The 23,094-nt window shown below is 32.6% G+C and overlaps 1 protein-coding gene across 3 annotated transcripts in view; it reads left to right on the top strand.

Moving 5' to 3' along the window:
• LOC129916082 (GTPase-activating protein CdGAPr) overlaps window positions 1–22,873 on the top strand; it is a 146,139-nt gene extending 123,266 nt beyond the window's left edge. For all 3 annotated transcript variants that reach the window (XM_055995862.1, XM_055995864.1, XM_055995863.1), the window contains 6 exons: window positions 7,782–8,341; window positions 8,398–9,126; window positions 9,194–10,903; window positions 17,765–18,188; window positions 18,252–20,272; window positions 22,708–22,873. In XM_055995862.1, the coding sequence (XP_055851837.1) occupies window positions 7,782–8,341; window positions 8,398–9,126; window positions 9,194–10,903; window positions 17,765–18,188; window positions 18,252–20,272; window positions 22,708–22,786 (5,523 nt within the window). In that variant the 3' untranslated portion in view covers window positions 22,787–22,873. The remainder of the gene's footprint in view (window positions 1–7,781; window positions 8,342–8,397; window positions 9,127–9,193; window positions 10,904–17,764; window positions 18,189–18,251; window positions 20,273–22,707) is intronic.
• The last annotated feature ends 221 nt before the right edge of the window (window positions 22,874–23,094 follow it).

The following is a 23,094-nucleotide window of genomic DNA, read 5'->3' as shown; positions in this document are numbered from 1 at the left end:
GGCAGTTACTGCCTCATTATATGAAGGTATAGTGACTCTTTCATCAATTTGCCAAGGGGATGATTTTTGTGTGCGCATAATTTTACATTTACATTGCCGATTATACATTTGCCGCCGTTTTTTATGTCCAACAGAAAAAAGGTATGTTCGGCTATAGATTACAATCTTACAGACGTTTTTTGTGTTTGAAGCCCACAGGGTGGATGTTTCAACCCCCAAACTTCAAAAAAAAAAAATGAAACAAAAATTCAAAAAGTAGTTAATGGAAGATTTTGTTTATTTTGAGGATGATTTTATTTATGCCCTCCCGCACTTACAATCAAAGAGGTTTATTTTTGTGCTAGGGTTGTGGTACATTTAAATTATTTGGCATCCACCCTATAACCTTATATGAAAGTGACGGGTGCTGTTTTAATTTAAATTGAAGAATTAATGGAGCAAGTGGAGTTTAGATGGATTTTGGTGTTTTGGTTTCTTTTTGTGTCTGTCAATTATAATATATTTAATTGTACAGGGTGGAACGAAATTAAACTTTGATTTTGTCATGTGCTCCCAAAACCTAATCACAAACAAACAAAAGTAGGTATTCTTTAAGGGCTATTGATTATGTCTTAAAGAAACGAACGGAAATGAACGTTCACATTTTTGCAGCTGTAAATGTATTACCTCTACTCACTTTTTATGAGCAAAATCAAATTTTTTTGAGATTATTTGAACATTTTATTTATAAATATCGTTTAAATTTTAGATAAACCAAGGAACAATTAAAAATGTTAAAAATAAGGAAAAGTATCAAAAAATGGTATGAAAGTGTTTTTTTTTTTTTACAAAATTTAACCTTTTATTTGAAAACTTTTAATTTCTCCTTATTTATCTAAAATTTTAAACGATACATTACACGGTGTAACACTCAAAATATACGCGGTCGGAGACCTATCACGTTTTGTGGAGCTAGTCGCACTGATTACGAAACGGTATTTAAAAAGTCCCTAACACCCCCAAAATCTGGAGGTAGGGGCAAAAATCGGTTTTTTTTACCTTCACCCATTGAAAAAAATCTAGCTTCGTCAAATTTTTACCAATTTTCAATTTTTGTACAGTTTCTAATAGGAGATAAATATACCTTTTCAACTTCGACATCAAATTAAAGTATATATTTTCACAACTACTCTAGTCAAAGCGTCGGAAAAAAGGGCCTCACCTTGCGCAGAGAGGCACTGTCAGTTTTTATTTCATGGATCGATAGGGGTATATTTAAAAGGCTTAAACCCAATTTCTCACCACCTGATCATTCTTTTTAGCGGAGTTATTCACAAAAATGCATTTTTTGGGATATTTTACTTCTAAGCTAATATCTTTGCTCCAGATTGTTGTAGACCAAAAAATAAACATACATTCTCTTCCTTATAATATTTTCTATCGTTGTATGTAATTTCATTGTATTTGAGTGAGTAAATACAAAATGGCAGCCATTTTAAAGTCAAATTCTTGCTGTTAAAAAACACATTTTTGTCATTATTTCGAAAAAAGCTTATGTCAAGATTGACATTTTTCTAATTTATTTTGTAGCCCTATTTATGTCCTTCATTTTACAGAAAAAATCAGCTCTTTATCACCAAAGATGGCCGAGCAATTGATAAATGAACGCATGCAAAACCGGTGCGAAAACACCCAAAAATATCGTTTTTTTGGGAATAACTCGGCTTCAGAGTGTCCTACGACAAAAAAATAAAGCTTTTAATTGTTCGTTACAACATTTTCTATTGATTTAGTGCACATTATTTTTGTTGAAACAAATAAAAAATAAGTTATATTAAGTCAAAGACGTTATTTTTAACAAAATAAAATACTGTTGTAGCCCTTTAAATTATCTACAATTTAAAAAAAAATTAGCTCTCTACGACCCACACGAGCCGAGTTATTATAATTTTAAGAAAGCATCATTCCGTAAGAAAATTTAAAAAAATTTCCCTTGTTTATAAGTCGAATAATAGTTCTCAGTGAGAGGGGTTGTTTTCATTGTTTCTTGTTATAAGAGGATTTGTCTCATGTTTTTCGTTGGGCATTTGGAACTTTTTTAAAAAATTAATTTCTCGGCTCGTGTGGGGCGTAGAGAGCTAATTTTTTTTTTAAATTGTATATAATTTAAAGGGCTACAACAGTATTTTATTTTGTTAGCAAATACTTGCACTGTTTATAAAATAATAAGTCAAAAGTTTGCTAAACAAAAAAACGTCTTTGACTTAATATAACTTATTTTTTATTTGTTTCAACAAAAATAATGTGCACCAAATCGATAGACAATGTTGTAACGAATAATTAAAAGCTTTATTTTTTTGTCGTAGGACACTCTGAAGCCGAGTTATTCCCAAAAAACGATATTTTTGGGTGTTTTCGCACCGGTTTTGCATGCGTTCATTTATCAATTGCTCGGCCATCTTTGGTGATAAAGAGCTGATTTTTTCTGTAAAATGCAGGACATAAATAGGGCTACAAAATAAATTAGAAAAATGTCAATCTTGATATAAGCTTTTTTCGAAATAATGACAAAAATGTGTTTTTTAACAGCAAGAATTTGACTTTAAAATGGCTGCCATTTTGTATTTACTCACTCAAATACAATGAAATTACATACAACGATAGAAAATATTATAAGGAAGAGAATGTATGTTTATTTTTTGGTCTACAACAATCTGGAGCAAAGATATTAGCTTAGAAGTAAAATATCCCAAAAAATGCATTTTTGTGAATAACTCCGCTAAAAAGAATGATCAGGTGGTGAGAAATTGGGTTTAAGCCTTTTAAATATACCCCTATCGATCCATGAAATAAAAACTCTCTGCGCAAGGTCAAATGACGCTTTGACTGGAGTAAACAGCATGCTGTTTTAAAAATATATTCTAAAATAATATTTGTTTCCAAATCAAACGAGGTATTTTTTTATGAAAATCAGTTTAAAATTGGCTTAGAAAAAAAAAATTTTTCGATTTCAACCCAGATACAGAAATTCGAACTTTTAGGTATAGAACAAAAATGTTGTTTCGGCACGTAGTAGGATAACTTGGGCGCCAGGATTTGATAACGGGTTTTTGTAGAGGAGCTCAATACAAACATTTTTTTCTGTGGGAGGGGGGTCTATATCCCCCCGTTTAGGTGGGAGGGGCAGTTTTCTAAAAAAAAATTCTTAAAAAACAACGGCAACACTTACAGTTATAAATGATACCATTTCCGAAAGGCAGATTGTAGATTTAATTCTAGTTTTTAAATCAATATATTATAACCAATAGGTTTTGAAATAATCGATTTCAAAGTAAAAAATAGGCGAAACAATTTTTTTTTAAACTCATTTTATACTATTTTTGTCCAGACTGTGAATTTTAATAAAAAAAAATTACTCACACAGAAAACGGCCCCAATTGATTCCTTATCGAACAGTGAAAACTATATGTTTCTATGTCTTCTAGTTTTTGAGAAAATTGAAAAATAAAAACAAATAAAAACAAAAAATATTTTGAAAAAAGAAAAATCTGATAAAATAATTTTTCAATTTTCTTAAAAACTTATTTTAGGATATATTTTTAAAACAGCATGCTGTTGTGAAAATATATACTTTAATTTGATGTCGAAGTTGGATAAATGACGAAAAAAATGGAATTTTTGAACTTTGACAGCTTATAAATGTTAGGTGGTTTAACCGATCTACATGTTTTATACATTGTTGAAAAGGTATATTTATCTCCTATTAGAAACTGTAAAAATTTGACGAAGCTAGATTTTTTTCAATGGGTGAAGGTAAAAAAAAACGTTTTTTGCCCCTAACTCCAGATTTTGGGGGTGTTAGGGACTTTTTAAATACCGTTTCGTTATCAGTGCGTCTCCGCCCGCGTATATTTTAAAACCTCATTTTTGTAACACCGTGTTATTAGTAAAATGTTCAAATAATATCAAAAAAATTGATTTCGCTCATAAAAAATTGATGAGAAGTAATGCATTTACAGCTGCAAAAATGTGGTCTTTTATTTCATTTAAAACAGAAAACTGTTTAATGAATAAATCTGTAACTTTGCAGATTTTTTTTAAGGTATCTTAAGCTTTAATAACACTGGTCGGCAAAAAATAAAAAAAATCGGGAGCAAGAACTTTGTTAGGTGCTTTTAATTGACTTTAGTGTGCTGAATTCAAAACCGTTTACACATTTGTTCTATCACGTCTAGTTTTTGAGCTACACTCATTCATTACTATTTTCACTATAAACTCCAAAAAACTAATTTTCAATTAAGTTCTTCTTGATGTTTAGTCAAAAATATATATTTTTCCATAATACATATGTTGCTTTTTTTAAGTCCAAATTAGACAACTCAAACTGGAATTTGGTTCAAAAAAGCATTTCTTTGAAAAAACAAGCAAGATTTTGAGATATTTATCATAAATTACTTTTTTCAATAACTTTGAGAAAAAAAAAAATCATTTTGAAAATAAATGAAAACCTTAATAACGTGTTAATATGGCAAATTGATCTCAAATGTAAGAAAACATTTTAATTTAAAAAAATCTTAAAATAATAATAATCATTTTATCAGAAAAAAATTTCCCAGCCAGGAAAAACCGAAGGCCATCGATCAAAAGATCTAGAAAAGCTGGCTTTAGACTGGAAAAAAAGTTAAAAACCTTGTAAAAAATTCAAAAAAACTAAGAAATATCACTTTTTGTTGTTTTTTTATTTATACATTATACATACAATTAATAGCAAAATGTATTAATGGATAGAGATGACAAATATTTTTGGCTTCAAATTAATATACGTATTACAGCGCATTTAAAAAAAATTCTTGATTTTTGCCTCTAGAGGGCGCTATATTCAATTTATAGTGAGGTCATATATGTAACATATAACCAGCGGACAACAATCGTGCTTCCAACGACATCTCATTTGTTCAATTACAATAAGTGGTTTAGATGGAACACATATGATGGAACATATGTATACTTTCATCCATAACCCTACTTTTGGCTTTACGTAGTTGGGTAGTTTGTAAAACATACCAAGTTAACAATTGGAACCATAAAACATTTTTGCTAGGTTTTTGACCCAAATACCACACTGTGCATCGCAAGTACATATAAATCTCAACCTTCAAATTTTGAAAATCCTTAAATGAATAAGCCACCCATTTCCAACAATATACTTTGACATTTTACGAAGACTTTACCACCCGTTTTAAAGAATAAATCGTTGACAGAAAATAATGTTCACTTTATTGTCACCCACTCATAATTAAAATGATTGCTTTTTTTTTATTTTCTTCTCGATAACTCTCTTTGAAATTCCCCAGAATTTCCTGATTTGAATAACAAATACGACAATGAGTTTGCAGCTTTATAAGTCCTCGTAAACATTAATTTTTTCAAATGAATTATTTACCTTTTAGATACATCTCGCAGGTTTTTACGTTACACGCAGTTCGTAATAATAAATAACAAAAACAACAAAAATTCTCAAGTTCATAATATTTAAGTATGTAAGTCATGCCGAATGTGTATACATATTGTCAGAGTCACCCATAGCCATAAGCCATATAAGATATAAATGGACTTTGGGTTAGGGGATGCTCCTCCTCGACTTTAAAACAAAAAAGTGGGTGCAAACTCACGATTTCTATCTGAACAAAAATATACATATATCCAGTAATTAAAGCTGCACAGCAAAAATAAATCGAAGAGAAGAGAGATACGTGTGGTAAATTGTCAGCCAATGTGAAACTACGCGCAAATGGGCCCTGTGGGTAACCTTCTAGCTGGTGTCACCATTGAATTGAAAAAAAAAAAAAAATAATAATACGTGGAATGGCAGATTGCCAAGTGATAAAGTGCACTTTGGTGGATTTTGATCACATTGAAATTTTTTGTTGCACATTTATCCAATAGATAGAGAAGTTCAGTTTGATTCTCTGTTGGCGATTTTGCTCATTAAACAGAAAATGAACAAGTAAAAAAAAATACAACATACATTAACATACTCCCTGCGACCATACATAATGATTGTAATCAGGTTGATTGCTCATTGTCGGTTTGGTCAGTGTATTCTAAGCTGGATGGCTTTGGACGGCCATATGAGTGTGGAAGCTGTGCTGGAGACCAAAGTAGCACCAGAGGCTATCGGCGATACCTACGAATGATGCAGTTCATGGATAAACGACAAGCTAATTGGAAAAGGAACTCATTAATTGAATGTGCAGACGGAATGACATTTTTTATGGACGCTCAGTTCCGTTTGGTTGCAATCAGTGTTGACTTGAATACCTTTATGCGACCGAGGGGGAAATACACATGTCGGCCAAATGATGTATCAGAGGAAACAAGGTGAAAGTTTAGACATGCAAAACAGTAATTTTTAGTGTTGGGAATTATAATGAAATAAAAATGACTTGATAATGGAAACTTACACATTAAAGGCTTGAGTTTTGTTTTTCTATTGGTTGAATTGAATTTTATTTTTCAACTTTCTCGGCGTATACTTTCAATTTTTTTTAGGAAAAAATTAAAATTATTGAAGCTCAACGCTTCTATGGTCATTTAATGGAAATTCAACCCTATAATGCTATAGCGAAAGGGTTGGTTAACCAAAAATCCCAATACATTTATACCCAAATGGATCTTAAAGCCTGTATTCCAAATGACCAAATGCATAAAATCACCAATGTCATTGAATAAGCTCTTCTTTTGTTAGAAAAGAAAATTTGTTCCAGGGTCTCTTTGGACGTGGCTCTAAGCTTCAATACCGCCCGATTTTATTTTATTTTTAAGCTGATCTATTTTCGAATCACTCGTATCACTCAGTTTATTATCAGGAAGAGCGATATGAATGAAAAAAAAATGTCCCGACTATAAAACATTTTCATCCTCATAACTTATGCTCGAAGTGTTGCCCATTCGTCCTCAACCTCCTTAACTACAATTATTGGTTTCGAGACGCATTGATGCAAAGTCAAAAATATCACTTTTACGGTCTTCTTACAATAATACAGTTGAAGGAATTAATTCTGTTGCAAAAATAACACTAATTACAATAAAATATTCTGCCCAAGTTTAATTTTAACTACAAAATTAATTTTTCTGGGTGAATAAACTCCCGTCCATAAATAATAAGAACCTCAATTAAAATAAATCCATAATACACCCAAAATCGACCAATATAATGGTCGCAACACTTCGTCCTTACTACCTTACTCAAACAAGAATAACTTCTCTCTCTATATGCCTGTATATATGGGAAAATGTTATATACCTTTCACCACAAAATATACCGACTCCCAGCTAAGTAAACATTAAACCCATGTGTCCACTTCGAATTTTTGGTCAAGATAAAAAAAAACATCCAAAAAATAAAAATCAATTGCAGCCAAGCCCATGTTCTCTTTTATCTCACCACACCACACGCGCCCACCCTATAAAAGCCATAACCAGAGAGAAGGCTAATGGCTTCAAGTATGCCCATAGCTTCCATGTAACATTCTCGTAGGTATATATCGCTTTGGCGTGTCATCATCAGGGATGGTTTAAATAACAAAGTACAAAACCTTTTCATATTGTTTATGAGAGGAATATTCTACCTCTTTCATCACTCTTTTTTTCCCTGACCCACTTAATATCATGAACTAGGCCATGGAACGTATAGAGAACCAACCACCCCTTTAAAGAATCCTCTCATCTTGGCACAATGCCAAAGCAAGAATTTCATTTAAATCTCTCATCTGTTTTTTCTTTTGGTTTTTTTTTTGCAGAAACCCTCAACCAGTACATCCTGTCGTTTTCCAAAACTCGAAGAATGTGCTCACTTCCACTATGAACGTGTCCAATTGGGGCCCCTCTCTGTACGTCTGGTTGATGACAAGTCAGAATTACTCAACAGCAGCATTGCATCACAATCATTGGGTGGGGATGTGGCAGCATCTCAAAACTCTTCACTGCGTTCGTTTAGCCCGTCGATATGTTGGTTTATTGTAAAGGTGATTCCGAATCGTTCGGATCCGTTCCTGGTGAAGCGTTCCTTTGACAATATGAAACTGCTCGATGAGATGTTGCATCGTTGTGTGTATGACAGGAAAATAAGCGGTCTCAAGGATTTGTCCGAAATGGATTTTAAATCCGAGGAGGATGTGGAGTATGCAGTTGCTGTTTACTTGGAGCGATTTTCCAAAATTGCCTCAGACTCACTCACTTGCGGGACTATCCTTACATGGCTGCAATTGGACAATAAGGGAAGAAGACTGCCTTTGGCAGATACCGATACCATGAAGTGTATCAATACTCCAGCTGTTGGAGCTGCTTATGGTGTCAGAAGGTGAGTTAGCTTCCTGCACAATATTAACAGTTCTAAAAAAATGTTTTTTTTTGAAGGTATATGGCTCAGGCTTCGGATGAGATCTCTATTGAAGTTGGTGACATGATTTCTGTGATTGATATGCCAAGTCCAGCTGAGTCTATTTGGTGGCGAGGAAAGAAATCTCACTTGCAGAAATCCCACTATGAAGTCGGTTTCTTCCCCCAGAGCTGTGTTGCAACAATAGGCGATAAGGTTCCTCGACATTTCCCGCTTCCAGCGCCACTAGTGGGCCAGTTGGATGTCTCACCTACAAAGCCTGTGCTTCGTAAGCATGGCAAGCTCATAGCTTTCTTCCGGTCGTTTATCTTATCTCGACCTTCTCGACGTCGTCTGAAACAGAGCGGCATTTATCGAGAACGTGTGTTCTCCTGCGATCTAAGTGAACACCTCCTGAATAGTGGTCAGGAGATTCCTATGGTCCTCAAGTGCTGTGCGGAGTTCATTGAAGAAAACGGCATAGTGGACGGTATCTATAGACTGTCAGGCATTACATCGAATATACAAAAACTCCGTCGATCATTCGACGAGGAACAAATTCCAGATTTCTCAAATCCTGAGATTCGTCAGGACATTCATGCTGTGAGCTCACTGCTGAAGATGTACTTTAGGGAGTTGCCGAATCCATTGTGTACTTATCAGTTGTATGATAACTTTGTGGAGGCAATTCAAGCAAAGAGTGAGTCAAACGAGAGGCTAAAGCTTATGAAGGAGACTGTTTTAAAGTTGCCCCCGCCACACTATAGGTACGTTTTAATTTTTTTTTTTTTAATTTGAGATTTCTTCCTTTAAAAAAACATTTTTTTTTTGTAGAACTTTAAAATATTTGGCAACCCATCTGAATAAAATCTCGCAGCACTCCGCTCGGACCGGAATGACTGACAAGAATCTGGCAATAGTCTGGGCACCAAATTTACTTCGGTCGCCCGCTCTCGAATCGGGAGGTGTGGCCGCTTTGCGTGGCGTCGGTGTTCAAGCCGTCGTCACCGAGTACCTGATCCGTAATTGCCATTTAATTTTCGATCCAAGCGATGAGGATTTTCGGTTGAGCTACGCTGGGAATCCGGCCAGTGCTGCAGCTGAACAAAGGATGGACTCACTTACCGATTGTGAGAGTTTACTCGTCGAACAGCGAGAGCATGATCAATCGCTATGCTTTGTCGAACGGCCCAAGTCATTAAGTGCTAGTGGACCAAAACTGATAAGTCTCGAGGAGGCACAAACGCGTCACTATCGACTAGACAGCTGTGAAATGAACAAATCAATGCCAATCAATGTGATTAGCAATTCAGCAAATATCGGTTCATACATCGAAGTTGGCGGAGGGCCATCTTCATTGCCCGATAAATACCACACAGTCTTGCCGGTGCCTCGGAGTTGGCAAAAGCGAAAAACTCATTCGTGGAAATCGATATTTACGAGAAATCCTCGCAACTCTAGCAGTAATAATGACGTCAAGGGATTGAATACTTCAGTGACTACGCCTGCACATAAGACCAATACCACTGCTCAGGTCACCTTTGCCGATGAACAGGCTGGTGGGGAGGGCGGTCTTCATATGAAGAGCACCAAGCAAGACAAACCCAAATCGATAGATCTCTTCGAAGTGGGTAAACCTATGGATATCTGCGTAAGGACCAGTTCGGTGGATAGTCTTCGAACCACTGGCCATTCACGATCAGTTTCTCATGATTCCTACTTTGACCTTCTGCAATCTCCTCAGCGTGGTGTTACCACCTGCCCATCCCGTGAACTTTCAGAGCTCGGTCTAAACTTTGACAGAGAGGAACCGGAAATGCGAATCTTCTCTGATAGTGAGAGTCTGGTGGCGAGTCCGAAAGTTGGAAAAGAAAACATTCCTCCATCGAGAAGAGTTCTACGCGCTCGGCCCGAGGAATTCTCTAGCACAACAAACTCAGTAAATCCCAGCCCCAAAAAGCAACCAAGACTTAATCTCCTCTCGCCAAGTAGCGCTGCAGCTCCACAATCATGGGGTCCCAATACAACTGCTCAAACTCCTTGTTCCAGTGGAAGTGGTGATCACAACGATGAGAGCTGCTGCAAGCGTTACAAACTGGAAGACCAACTCTCAGATATTCAGTTTATTGATTGCAGCACTCCCGAGCATACAATAAGCAATCCGAATACGATGTATACCAGCGTTCAGGTCCATAGTCCTCCTAAACAATCGGTTTCAAAGACTTCGCTGGATTCAGAAGGAAGCTCGAAGGCAAACAATACCACGTTTGGATCGATCTTCGAAAACAAAGATAAAAATGGAGGTGAAAGCTCACATATAATCACCCGGTATAGCTACCCAACGGTCCAGGTAGGTGCAAAACGGAAAGATGATAATGCCTTGAAGGAGCGCTTCAGCTACCCAGGCTCGGGGAATAGTGGAAAATACGTTTGTCGGCTAGTTTCGAAAGATGTCAAGATGAATGTTCAAGATGAACAAAAGAAGTCAGCAGCTGCAGCACAACAATCACAATCGGCCGGCAATGATGAGTTGCAGACTCAAAGGTATGACAATGGTTTCTTTTTTGTTTAATGCTTCGTGGGCTAAAGGCTTCAGATTATGCACAAGATTTGCTTTTTTTTTGTTGAAGAAAAAGATCAATAGGAAAGCTTCTTTGGCTTAGACAAGCTTGTTGGTGTGAACAAGGGAATACATACATAAGATAAAATTCATCTATCTACCTAATTTTTGTTCTTTATTTTTCTTTATTTGTGAAAATTAAAAAAAAAAAATCTTGCCATTTTATAGCTTTCTACAAAAATGTGCAACTTGCATTCGCATCGTTAAAGATGGTGTTATTGGAAAGGTCAGACAATTACATCCGAGGTCAAGGGCTCAGATACTCCCTGTGACAGTTGTCTAGCAAATGCGAATCTTCCAATTATTTAAAAAAGAAAACTGTCATATTCCTGCAATCCCAAAATCCTTATCCAACCACAAAAACAAAAAAAGTAAGCTGAATGTTATTTTTACCGCAGATTTTTGTATGTTATTTCACCACGCTTAAAAAATGTTCCCATCCTTCAACTTTCTCTATCAATTCCCTATTTTTTTTTAGTGTTTGCATATTTGCTCATGTTCAGTGCTCACTGCTCATATAATATATTGCTATAATGGTTTGGTGCAGTTTGAGGGCTTGTGTGAATTGCGTTAACATTTTTTAAAGATTATTTAATGATAAATTATTTAATGATTAAGATAAAAATGTTTTTCCAGGGGTTTTCAAAGGTTGCTGGCTTCTTCATTAATAAAGTTCCTCTGAAGAAGGCAGCAACCCCTGCCGAAAAGCCGGGAAAAGTAAATGAAAACTTTATTGTTTCATTACCACATCTATTATAACCAAAATAGCCGAAAGAAAAAAGAAAAAAAAATCATTTCTTCTCCACTTTTTATTTTAAAATTTTTCACCTTGGTTTAATTTTGACAATTCCGTGGTGAATAAACTAATTTAAAATGTATTCTGTTGTAGAGCAGGATAAAATTTTAACCCAAATTTTAGCGCAATTCACACATGGCCTAAGTTTTGAACTTAATGATCATCTCATGAAAAAATACTTTAATGACAATTATTCGCACTCTCTAACTCATTCCATCATAAACTCTATTTCAAATTTTTCATAAAATTCACCAACAAAAATAGTTATATAATAAGAAGATCGTTATCTAGAAACCAAATTATGAAATACCTATCGTTCATAAATGTGTCTTCTCATTAAGCTTATATTCAGATTCGGAGTCAATTTTGCCCTATCACGTCAGGTTTCTGAGATATCCTCAAAAAAATGTCAAAACCAAAAAAACAAAAGTTCTTATCTGGAGTTGCGACTAGGTTTTTCATATAGTTTTCGGGTCGCTAAAACCTAATCCGAAGTTTATTTTGCCTTATCACGTCAGGTTTTTGAAATATCCTCAAAAAATGTCTAAACTAAAAAAAAAGTTCTTATCTGACATTTTTTGAGGATATCTCAAAAACCTGACGTGATACGGCAAAATAGACTTCGGATTCGGTTTAGTCGCAACTCCAGATAAAAATTTTTGTTTTTTTGGTTTTGACATTTTTTTGAGAATATCTCAGAAACCTGACGTGATAGGGCAAAATTGACTTCAAATCTGGATTCAGCGATCCAAAAACTATATGATTAACATATTCGCACATCCAGATCAGAAAAAAAAATTTTTTCTTGACATTTTTTTAAGTTATCTCGAAAACCTGACGTGATGGGGCAAAACGGACTTCGGATTCAGCTTCAGCGACCCAAAAACTATATGAAAAACATAGTCGCAACCCCAGGTCATTACTTTTATTTTTTTTTTGTGTGGCTTTGTTATGGATGGTGAGTCACAATTCTGCCGAGGTCAAAAGTCTTTTTACAAAATTCTGCTTTCAAAATTTTACAATTGAATCATTTATTTTCAAAACATGATAAGTCCATGATTTCAAATTTTTCAGTAGAAGAAAAAAACGTTCTATTTTTTTTTTTTTTGTTAAGTGTAGCAAAATGTATAAAAAATATATTTTGTAGAACTTTTACCTTGCTACAGAATATCGTTTGGTATTTACTTTTTGGACCGATTGTTTAAAAGATAAAAAATAAAAACGATTTTGGACTTATCATACTTTGAAAATAAACGAATATGAAATTAGTTTTAAAATTAATATACAATTTTTTTAAGGCCTCAGTCTATCTAAAAATTGCATTTGGGAATAGAATATAATGTTTCGAGTAATTTTTTTTACTTGAAAAACGCTTTCAACTTAAGATTTTGAGTCAGTAGTCAGCTTCTCTATGTGTAGTCAATACTCATAAAAAAGTTGCTGTTTATTTTCAAAAGATGATAAGTCCGGGACTTTTATGATGTTTTGACAATAAAATTTTTTTTCGCTTAGCTGTAAAATCGAATATAGACTGAGTAGATGCTTTATATTTTGAAGGCAGGTGTGGTTACCCCCCACCGAGAACATATTCAATTAAAAAAACGAATTTTGAAAAAAAGTGGACTTATCATGTTTTGAAAATAAACGATTCAATTCTACTTTTTATTTTTGCAGAATTTCATTTTGTTTGCATAATTTTATAAAATCATCATTTAGTCACGTGAGTTCTTATTTGTCCTATAAACCAAAAACTTAACTTTTAGAGCGTTTTTAAACTTCAAAGTGGTGGTTTGCTTATTTTTTGAGCCTAATCACAGTATGTTTTTTGAAAAATTAGATATTTTCCCAACCATACATAAAGCAATCTGCATGTTAGGGGTTTTCAATAGATTAAATTGAGTTTTTAAAAAAATTAGTAAAATTGACATAGGACACCTGACCATACAGTTACAAACACATGAAAAACAAAAGCTAAAATTTTTTTCTCCAGTGGAATTTGTATTGGATATAGTAGGTACACAAAAACAGAACAAATAAGAAACCAAATATTTTTATTGAAATCGAAACTCAATACATTCTTCATTTGAGGTTAAAAAAGTAAACGAAAATATTATACAAGGGTTTAAGTTTAGAGACAACTCAATCAATATGTCTTAAACACAACTTGATTTCCTTTTGTTCAATTCATAATTTTAATTTCAAGAAAAATGTATGTATATTTCTTTTGAAAACTGAACAAAATTTGCGGTGTAGATTCGTGGTTCACGCAGAAACGGGACTATATGGATGATGTCCTTCTTTTTTACTTGCGATATAGGTACTATAGGGCAAGTTTAGGATTCGTAAAAAAAATCGAACTCGAGATAACAATTTAAATAGAAAAGTATATTTTTTTTTTTCAAAAACGGCTCTAACGATTTTGATTAAAATTTTTGTGTGTAGTACTACACATAATAGCCAACTTTTTAAATAAAAAAAATATTTTTTGTACCGTTATTAACGGTACCTGTCATAAAACGGTTTTTTTTCGTTTCTGAATATCTCGTACAACATTAACCTGATTTAAATGAAAATTTTTATACAAAAGTATGTAAGTAAAGATAATATTAAAATTTTAGAAAATTTTCAAAAAACGCATTTTTGGTTTTTTAAAAAATATTTCAAAATTTTTTTTTGAAAAATCAATTTTTTGAAAACGAATCAACGAACAATTTTGAAATTTAGTTTTTATGTGTAAATTAATTATTTCTTCAAAATGGCATACCAACTTTTTTTTGAAAAATGTTGAAAAATTTTTATACATAAAAAATTATTTTTTTAAAAACCGGCTCCTACAATTTTCGAAAATTTTTTTCTAAAAACACCTTTTTATACAAGAAATAAAATGGCATATTTGTTATTTTTTTTAAGATAGTTTAAAACGGAGTTTAATTAATTATAAAAACAGATTTAATTTTTTTTATACTAGGAAGGTACTTATGAAATTTCTTCAAAATATCAATTTTAAATTTCTTGAATAAAAAGCTTTAACATTATAGTTACTTTAAGCATAAGAGCAAGTACGTGCGACCCCAGTCGTGCAATTTATTTCATTAGAGATGGTTACCTTAGCATTAAGCAGCGATAATTTTGGCAATTCTTCCTAGGAGGAGATATTATAGGGACGTAAGTCATTTTGTGTGAAAAATATAACTTCATAGGACATTTATGTAAGCACACATTTTGCATAATTATAAAGTCAGTATTTGTCCTACTGCTTACAAAAACGTATGTAGGACAAATAAGCATAAAATTGATCGAAAAATTTAGTCTATAGGACAAAATCTTTTTTTATCTCGAAAACTAAAAGAGATAGGACGATTCTTATTGCAGCAATCGAAAGAGCGTGGTCGAAAATATAAGATGGCATCTATAACTCATTTTCGGCAAAAATGGTCTATAGGACAAATAAGAACTCACTTGACGATTTGGTAAATTAAAAAATTAATTTTAATTAAATTAATTCAATTAAAAAAAGGTTTTTAATAATAAATATTTTCGTAAAATAAATTAAAAATGTATTAATTTATAAAATAAAAATAAAAAAATAATTAAAACACTACTATTTTGTTGCACACAACATCGTGCTAGAGTGTGTAGGTTAGGTCGAGACAAGAAAAAAATCGTATGAGGGGGGTCTATTCCCCTCGTTTAGCGGGGAGGGGCAATTTAAAAAAAAGTTGACTTATTTTGGAAAAAAAAATATTAAAAACCAACGGTTATACGCACGAACAAGAAAAAGAAATTCACATTACAGAGTCTAAAAATTTTCAAAATTCACATTATAGAGATGACAATGAAAATTTTTGGCGATTCACATTTTAGAGAAATTCGCATTATCGGTAATTCACATTATCGAGGGACTACTGTACTTACAACAACGTGCTATACCTTTTTGTAAAGCTAAAATCCTAGTCTTTAAAAAAAATTTAAACAAAGCCATTTTATGGCACAGTTTTTGAAAAATTAATTTTTAAAATCAAAATTTTGAAAAAAAAATTTGGAAAAAAATTTCAACCTAATTTTATGTCTGGGGTGCTCGCCGCCCATGGATTCTAGCTTTAAGGGCTTTTAGGCAATAAAATCGCAATTTCTTAGTGAAAATTGAATACATACGATTTTTTTCTTGTCTCGACCTAACCTACACGCTCTAGCTTTTTAGCACATTACTCCTGAATCACCCTGTATAAATGTGAGTTGCAAGCAAGTCAGTGTATGCCTTTTGAAAAATATTTAACAACAAACAGTTAAAAAGTACTAAACTTAAATTACAGATTAAAAATAAAAAAATAAAACATAGGTACATAGTTTAAAAAACTATTAGTCAGTTAAATTATTTTATAGTTTTTAGTGCGTGATAAAAGCGTACCTATTTTTAGTTTTTTAAACTATATGTTTTATTTCATACTTTTTAGTCTTATCATAATTGAAAGTAGGTAACTTGTATGCTATGATCCCCCAAAGTCCCTTGCTCGTACCTGCAAACCATAATTTTGTCATCCATATACAATGTATACATATTATAAAGGCATATATTGATTTGGAGTATTTCGACCCCCAACAACGAATAACACTACTCTACATTGTGTTCGATACTATAATTGCAAGTGGGTCAAGTGGGACCGATTTATGTCAAACTTGGTATGTAGCGTTATTTGGCGACTCTCCAGAGGGGTGTTTATAATTAATTTTGTTTGTACCAAAAATAACGGTACTTGTCATATACCGATTTTAGTAAAATTGAAATATCTCGAAAACGGCTCTAACGATTTTGTTTAAAAAATTCAAATGTTAGTTTTAAGCTAAGGTCTATCTTTCAATGATTTTTGAAAATCATTATTGACGGTGCCTGCCATAGAACCGTTTTTTTTTTTCAAATTCGATTATCTCCGAAACCGCTTATTCGATTCGATTTCAAGCATTTATATGATTTAAATACAAACCAACAATAAAATTTCCAAAAAAATAATTTTTCGATTTAAAAAAAAAATTTGAAAATTTTTTTTTTGAAAAATCAAATTTTCGAAAACGGGACTTTGAATTTTTTTGAAATTTTGTTTTTAGATGTTGATTAGTGATTTCTACAAAATGGCATACCAATTTTATTTTTAAACTTTTTTTCCAAAAAATTAGTTTTTTAAAAAACGGCTCTAACGATTTTGAAATCTTTTTTCTAAAAATGCATGTTAATATATCAATCAAAACTGCATACTTGTTTTGGAGGGCAATTTAATTTCAGATTTTATTTTATTTTTTTTTTAAACGAATTTTATTTTTTTTTTTCCAAATTTCTATATAAAAAGTCTTAAAAATTTAAGCAACCCAGTCGTGCATTTTATTTTATGTTACCAGCATGAAATAAAGAATAAATATGTATTTGGTTGTTAAAAGATTTAGATTTTTCTCTACAGGGAAAACTTCAATTGTTTTAGGATAAAAATTAACGGTACCTGCCATATTACTAATATAGAAAAACTTAAGTGCAGGTGACTTTTTTGAAATTTTGGTTTTACTCGTATATGGCAGATAATAATTTCTTAAGAATATCATAAGAATCAAATGAAATTTTGTCAGCTTGGTCGAAATCGAATATTTTCTTTTAATACATGAAAAATACATGAAAGTAGTAAAGCTAGTAGAGGATCTAGTACCAGATACATTTTTAAAAACCATTTCGAAACGCAAAATCATTTAATTCATAAAACTAAAAAAAAAAACTATTGTCTCATCGGAATACAACTTCCTAAAAAATATGTGCAATTAATTGAGTGTGTTGTTCAATTTGGTTTTGTTTTATGTTTTTTCTTTAGTTCTTCAGCTTGTGCCGATCTCTAGTCTTTGGTTTTTAGCAGAGTTTTCGTGTTCAAGTATTGTGTGGTTCTTATAACTCTCTTCTTTGCTATCCATCTCATTAAAAAGTTCAAAATATCAAACTTCCTTTTCATTTTAGAGTAACATTTTCACAGCAACAATACCAACAGCATACTCCAAAAAACAACAAATTAATACCAGACTTGCTGAAGCCAAAAAATCGCTACAGTTATTGTGATCCTCTGCAAGATTCAAATAATTCAATAAATTTTCTATTAAGAAGCAATTCCGCTGATATGAATAAAGATAAACTTTCCATTGGGTCCAGTAATGACATGGAACGATCAAAGCTAAGTGTGACTCCATCGTCACCTATACAGAGTCCTCGTTACTCGCTGCTGGTCGGTGAGACTAGTTCGGAAAATAGCAGCGCTGTTACTACTCCAATTTATGAATTGGATCCAATAGCCATGATGGCAGCTTCACAGTCATCGTCGCATTATGATGAGACCAAAGGATTTGCTGGTTGTTGTCGTGCGTCCGTCGATAGCATTTGCAGCAATGTAAGTTTACTCAATTCAATCTTTTAATAAATTAAATTCTAATTTTTTCTTAATTTCTTTCAGCTTACATCACAAACTGAAAAACGTGATATGAACGCTCTCAAGAGAGAACTCTCTCTTGATCTAGATCCAGCTAATATGTGCTCGAAAATGTCTGTAGATCTCACAGACAGTGCCAGGCAACCACAATCATTACATCTCATGCCATCGCCCAATACACACACAGAAGACAACACTAGTCAGTCCGTTACTCCGAGTGAGTTTGGTTATCAGCATTTGAATCGTCAATCGAACCTTGTTTCGCTGGAAAGTTCACCCAACTTCGATGAGTACGACAATATGGACCGATCCTTCCTAAACTATGACAAATCAGCCATCACACCAAGCAATAGTACAGCTCCTTTGATGGGACAGAGTCCAACTAACTCAACAAAGAAACTAGTTCCAATTAGTCCTATCAAAGCAACTATCAACATCACATACAATTTAAAAAGCCCTCGAGAGGGCCCTTTGCTCCCAGAACCAGAAACTCCCAGAAAACCACTGTTGGAGACGAGTTTTGATGAAAATATCGTCTACGAGCAGGTTAAGTTCTTTCGAAACTCCGTGACCGAAGTGAACCAACTTCTAAGTAACGGCAATCCTTTGTACGACATAGAGAAGGAACCTCTGCGAGAAGAAGGCACAGATGAAGATCAAACTCCATCGCCAATCCATGAAGTCAATAGCAATTTGATAGTTCTAAGCGACGAAGAAGAGGAGAATCATGAATACCCAAATCTTTCAGAAGACATTCAAATGTCGGACAATATTGACAGTCTTGAGTGTGATCCAAGCCTATCGCTCTATGAAAATGTTGAGCTAAGAAAACCTGCTACGGTTTATGAAAATATGGAAGGCGGATCAATGAAGTCTGGAAATGGTTTGGAAAAACTTAATCTTGATCGGAGTTCAAATTCTTCTGATCCACGTCGTTCACCATCGAATTTTAGTGTAAAACAGTTGGCAACTAAATTTGAAGTTTCCCCAGTAGAGCAACAGCAAGCTTTTGATTTCAATGTGAAGTCAGCTAAAAAATCCGATTTTCCTGCAGCGAAGAGCTCTCCTCCTCAACCACCAGCAAAACCATCACAAAACTCTTCCTCGAAGCAACAGTTGAACAAAACAAATCAAATTACACGAAGTTTGGATGAAAATGCTTTTGTAAGAGAGTTCGGACCGAAGCGCCTGGAAGATATTGCTAGAAGTGTACATCAAATGGATAAAATCGAAGAAGCCACTCGACGGAAATCATTCGATTTCACTCGTCCCAAATGCCTGAATCCTCCCAAAAGACTGCCAGGTCTTCCCATTAATGAAGAAGTCTGCCAAAAGAGCTCACTGAAGTTGGATCTTAGTGATGAAGTAGAATCACCATCGTCGACTAGTGAGACCGAAGTGAAAATCACTCCGACCACTGAAAATCGAATTTCGTTAATTCAGAACAATGTTGCAGCAGAAGATCCCAATAATCCAGGCTCTTTGACAACTACAACACCTCTGAAAGTGCTTAGTGGAGTGAAATTGGATCGTGAGAGAATTGACCGAATCAAAGAAGAACGTCGACATCAACTCAAAGAGAAATATCGAGCAGATTCCTTCAAATCTAAATCAAAAACCGAATTAAGAGAATTCCAAAAGGATGAAGATAAATTCACTTCAGAATCATTGAGGGTGAAATCAAAGTCTCGCGGAGATGTTCGAACAACTTTCTTTCAAAAAGATATGGATGACAATTTAAAGGAAGCGAATTTTCATACAGTAGGTGCTGGACGTGTGAGGAGTATTAGCGACGAAAAGAACCAAAATAATTGTGAGTCAGAGAACTTGGCGAATTTGGTGGATAAAAATGGAGCAGATTCGACAGAGTTTTCAGCAAGAGCTACAGTACAGAAATTCGAAAGGAAGAGTCTGGATTATACGAGAGAGCGTGATGCAACTAGTATAACTACTGTTGCAGCTATTCCCGTCGACGGAAATGTGCGAAGTGGAAGTGCCACGACCAATTCGGCAGCGATGCTGGGAAAAAATAGTATTAGTTCAACGTGAGTATAAAAAGTATAAAAAAAGAGCTAATGGATCTTAATTCTTATTTAATATATTGAATAATTGAAGATAAATTAATTTAAAGAAACGTTTATATTCTGAATGCAACATTAGCTTTCCAATTCATCTTTAGTCGACATCTTGAAATTTTTGTCGCAGAAAATGGGAAGCTTGCAAAAGCATCTCTCAATTCATCGATTTAGTTTCCTATTTTGAGCTCGAGTCTTAAAATTAGTCTTAACTGTTACCATTCTACTGAAAACAGATATGATCCAACCTTCAGTGTGAAGAAATTATAGAGTATGCGATGCCTGAAAAAAAAAAGAAAAAGATTTGTTTTCGGACGAACAAATGTTCGTTCTATTTGAAATTTTTGGAATGATGTTAAGGCTAAGCTTGGGCAGACAAAATTCAAAAGACTTTCTTTCGGGAATCAAGTAAGCGTGGTACAAAGTAGATGTGTAAGTAATAGCTCTAACGATTTTAACGATAAAATTTGCACACGTTATATTCAAGGCAAATGCAACAAAACTTCATTTTTAGTTTTTGTCAAAAAAGTCAAAAAAACAAAAAAAATTATTTTTCATTGAACAAAAATTTGTTCTTCATGTCAGCTTATAATACTTTGCCGCCAAGTACAAAGTCATAAATGAGAGTTTGCCAGAAAATGCGATTGAAGTTGAGCTAATGTATGAGAATCGACGAATTTCTGAGCATAGATCTATTGAAGTTAAGAACTTATGATGTTACTTGTTATTTACAACTACTTGTTTTTTGTTTTATATATTGATGAAGTAAATAATTTTCTATCTGAAAATTATTTTTCAATATTAATTATTCTTATCAAAAACTTTGTTATGAGCTGAACTAATATTTCTCTTTAAATAAAATTCAATTGTTATTTGTTTATTTATAAAACTGGCTTTCTATTTAATAAATGCAATAAGATCCTCTTATTTTTATAGGAAAGAGTTGCTCTAAATTTATGTTTTTGATACCAAATAAAAGAGAATAAATTGCACGACTGGGGTCGCACGTACTTGCTCTTATGCTTAAAGTAACTATAATGTTAAAGCTTTTTATTCAAGAAATTTAAAATTCGATATTTTGAAGAAATTTCATAAGTAGTATAAAAAAATTAAATCTGTTTTTATAATTAATAAAACTCCGTTTTAAAATATCTTAAAAAAAAAAACAAATATGCCATTTTATTTCTCGTATAAAAAGGTATTTTTAGAAAAAAAATTTTGAAAATTGTAGGAGCCGTTTTTTAAAAAAATAATTTTTTATATATAAAATTTTTTTAACATTTTTCAAAAAAAAAGTTGGTATGCCATTTTGAAGAAATAATTAATTTACACATAAAAACTAAATTTCAAAATTTTTCATTGATCCGTTTTCAAAAAATTGATTTTTCAAAAAAAAATTTTGAAATATTTTTTAAAAAACCAAAAATGCGTTTTTTGAAAATTTTCTAAAATTTTAATATTATCTTTACTTACACACTTTTGTATAAAAATTTTCATTTAAATCGGGTTAATTTTGTACGAGATATTCAGAAACGAAAAAAACCGTTCTATGACAGGTACCGTTAATAACGGTACAAAAAATATTTTTTTTATTTAAAAAGTTGGCCCTTATGTGTAGTATTACACACAAAAATTTTAATCAAAATCGTTAGAGCCGTTTTTGAAAAAAATTAACTTTTCTATTTCCGTTATATGGCAGGTACCGTTAGTTTTGGTCATAAAAAAAAAATTTTAATTTCCCCTCTAGGGAATCACCAAAAACTGCTAACTACCAAGTTTGAAGAAAATCACTTCACTCGTTTAGGCTGCAGCTCCAGATAGAGACAGACGGACAGACAGACAGACAGACAGATAGAATTGCCGGACCCACTTTTTTGGCATTCTCCATCATCGTAATGTCATGTAAAATTGTTATCTCGAGTTCGATTTTTTTTACGAATCCTAAACTTGCCCTATAGTACCTATATCGCAAGTAAAAAACAGCTTATTCTTATTTCATAAAAGGCCGAAAAGTGCACCTTAACACCTTTGTATTTGTAAATTATTAATTTAACAAATCCTTTATAGCTAAGTTATTTTTTGTCCTGAAGAATAGGAAGTAAAATATTTAAGTTTTAAAAATTACAAATTGTTCATTCGCTGTAATTAATATTTGTAAAATGTCTTATATGTACGTCACTTTAAAAAAAAAATGAGGCATAAAAAACATTGAGTACAGACGAAAGATAAACAGAAATGGCAAGGTTAAAGAATCAGGATGATATTAATATCAGATAAACATGGAAGAATTCACGGCGTTATTAACTTGACATTTCAATCAGTAGTTACATTTAATGGTGCTCAAATCCAATCGATTTTCTTTAATCCATACAATAACACAACAACTTTTTTGTGCTTCTTTTCAGGAGAGACAAGATATCACCAAAATTTTCAATACGTGACGTTACAGCTATGTTTGAATCTCGTTCACAAAATCAACAGTAAAATTTTAAATTACAATAACAATAAACAATTTATATATATATATTTAACAATTTAACAATAAAACAAAATAAATGATCATTTATAAAATTTTTTCTTATGCTTAACATAATGAAAACAATAACTATAGACAAAAAAAATAAAAACAATAAATATAAAATTTTTACAAATATTAAAAGAAACAAAAAATAATTAAAAATAAAATTGAACCATGTAACAAATCTATATAGCGTATTTCTTTACATATACATAAATACATACATTATACATATTATATAAACATAAAATAAAAATAACATTATCCAAAGAAT

The sequence above is a fragment of the Episyrphus balteatus genome, chromosome 3 (assembly GCF_945859705.1).
Source record: "Episyrphus balteatus chromosome 3, idEpiBalt1.1, whole genome shotgun sequence".
Taxonomy (NCBI): Eukaryota; Metazoa; Arthropoda; class Insecta; order Diptera; family Syrphidae; genus Episyrphus; species Episyrphus balteatus.
Note: the sequence above shows the minus strand (reverse complement) of the source record. Positions and strands in the feature narration are given on the sequence as shown.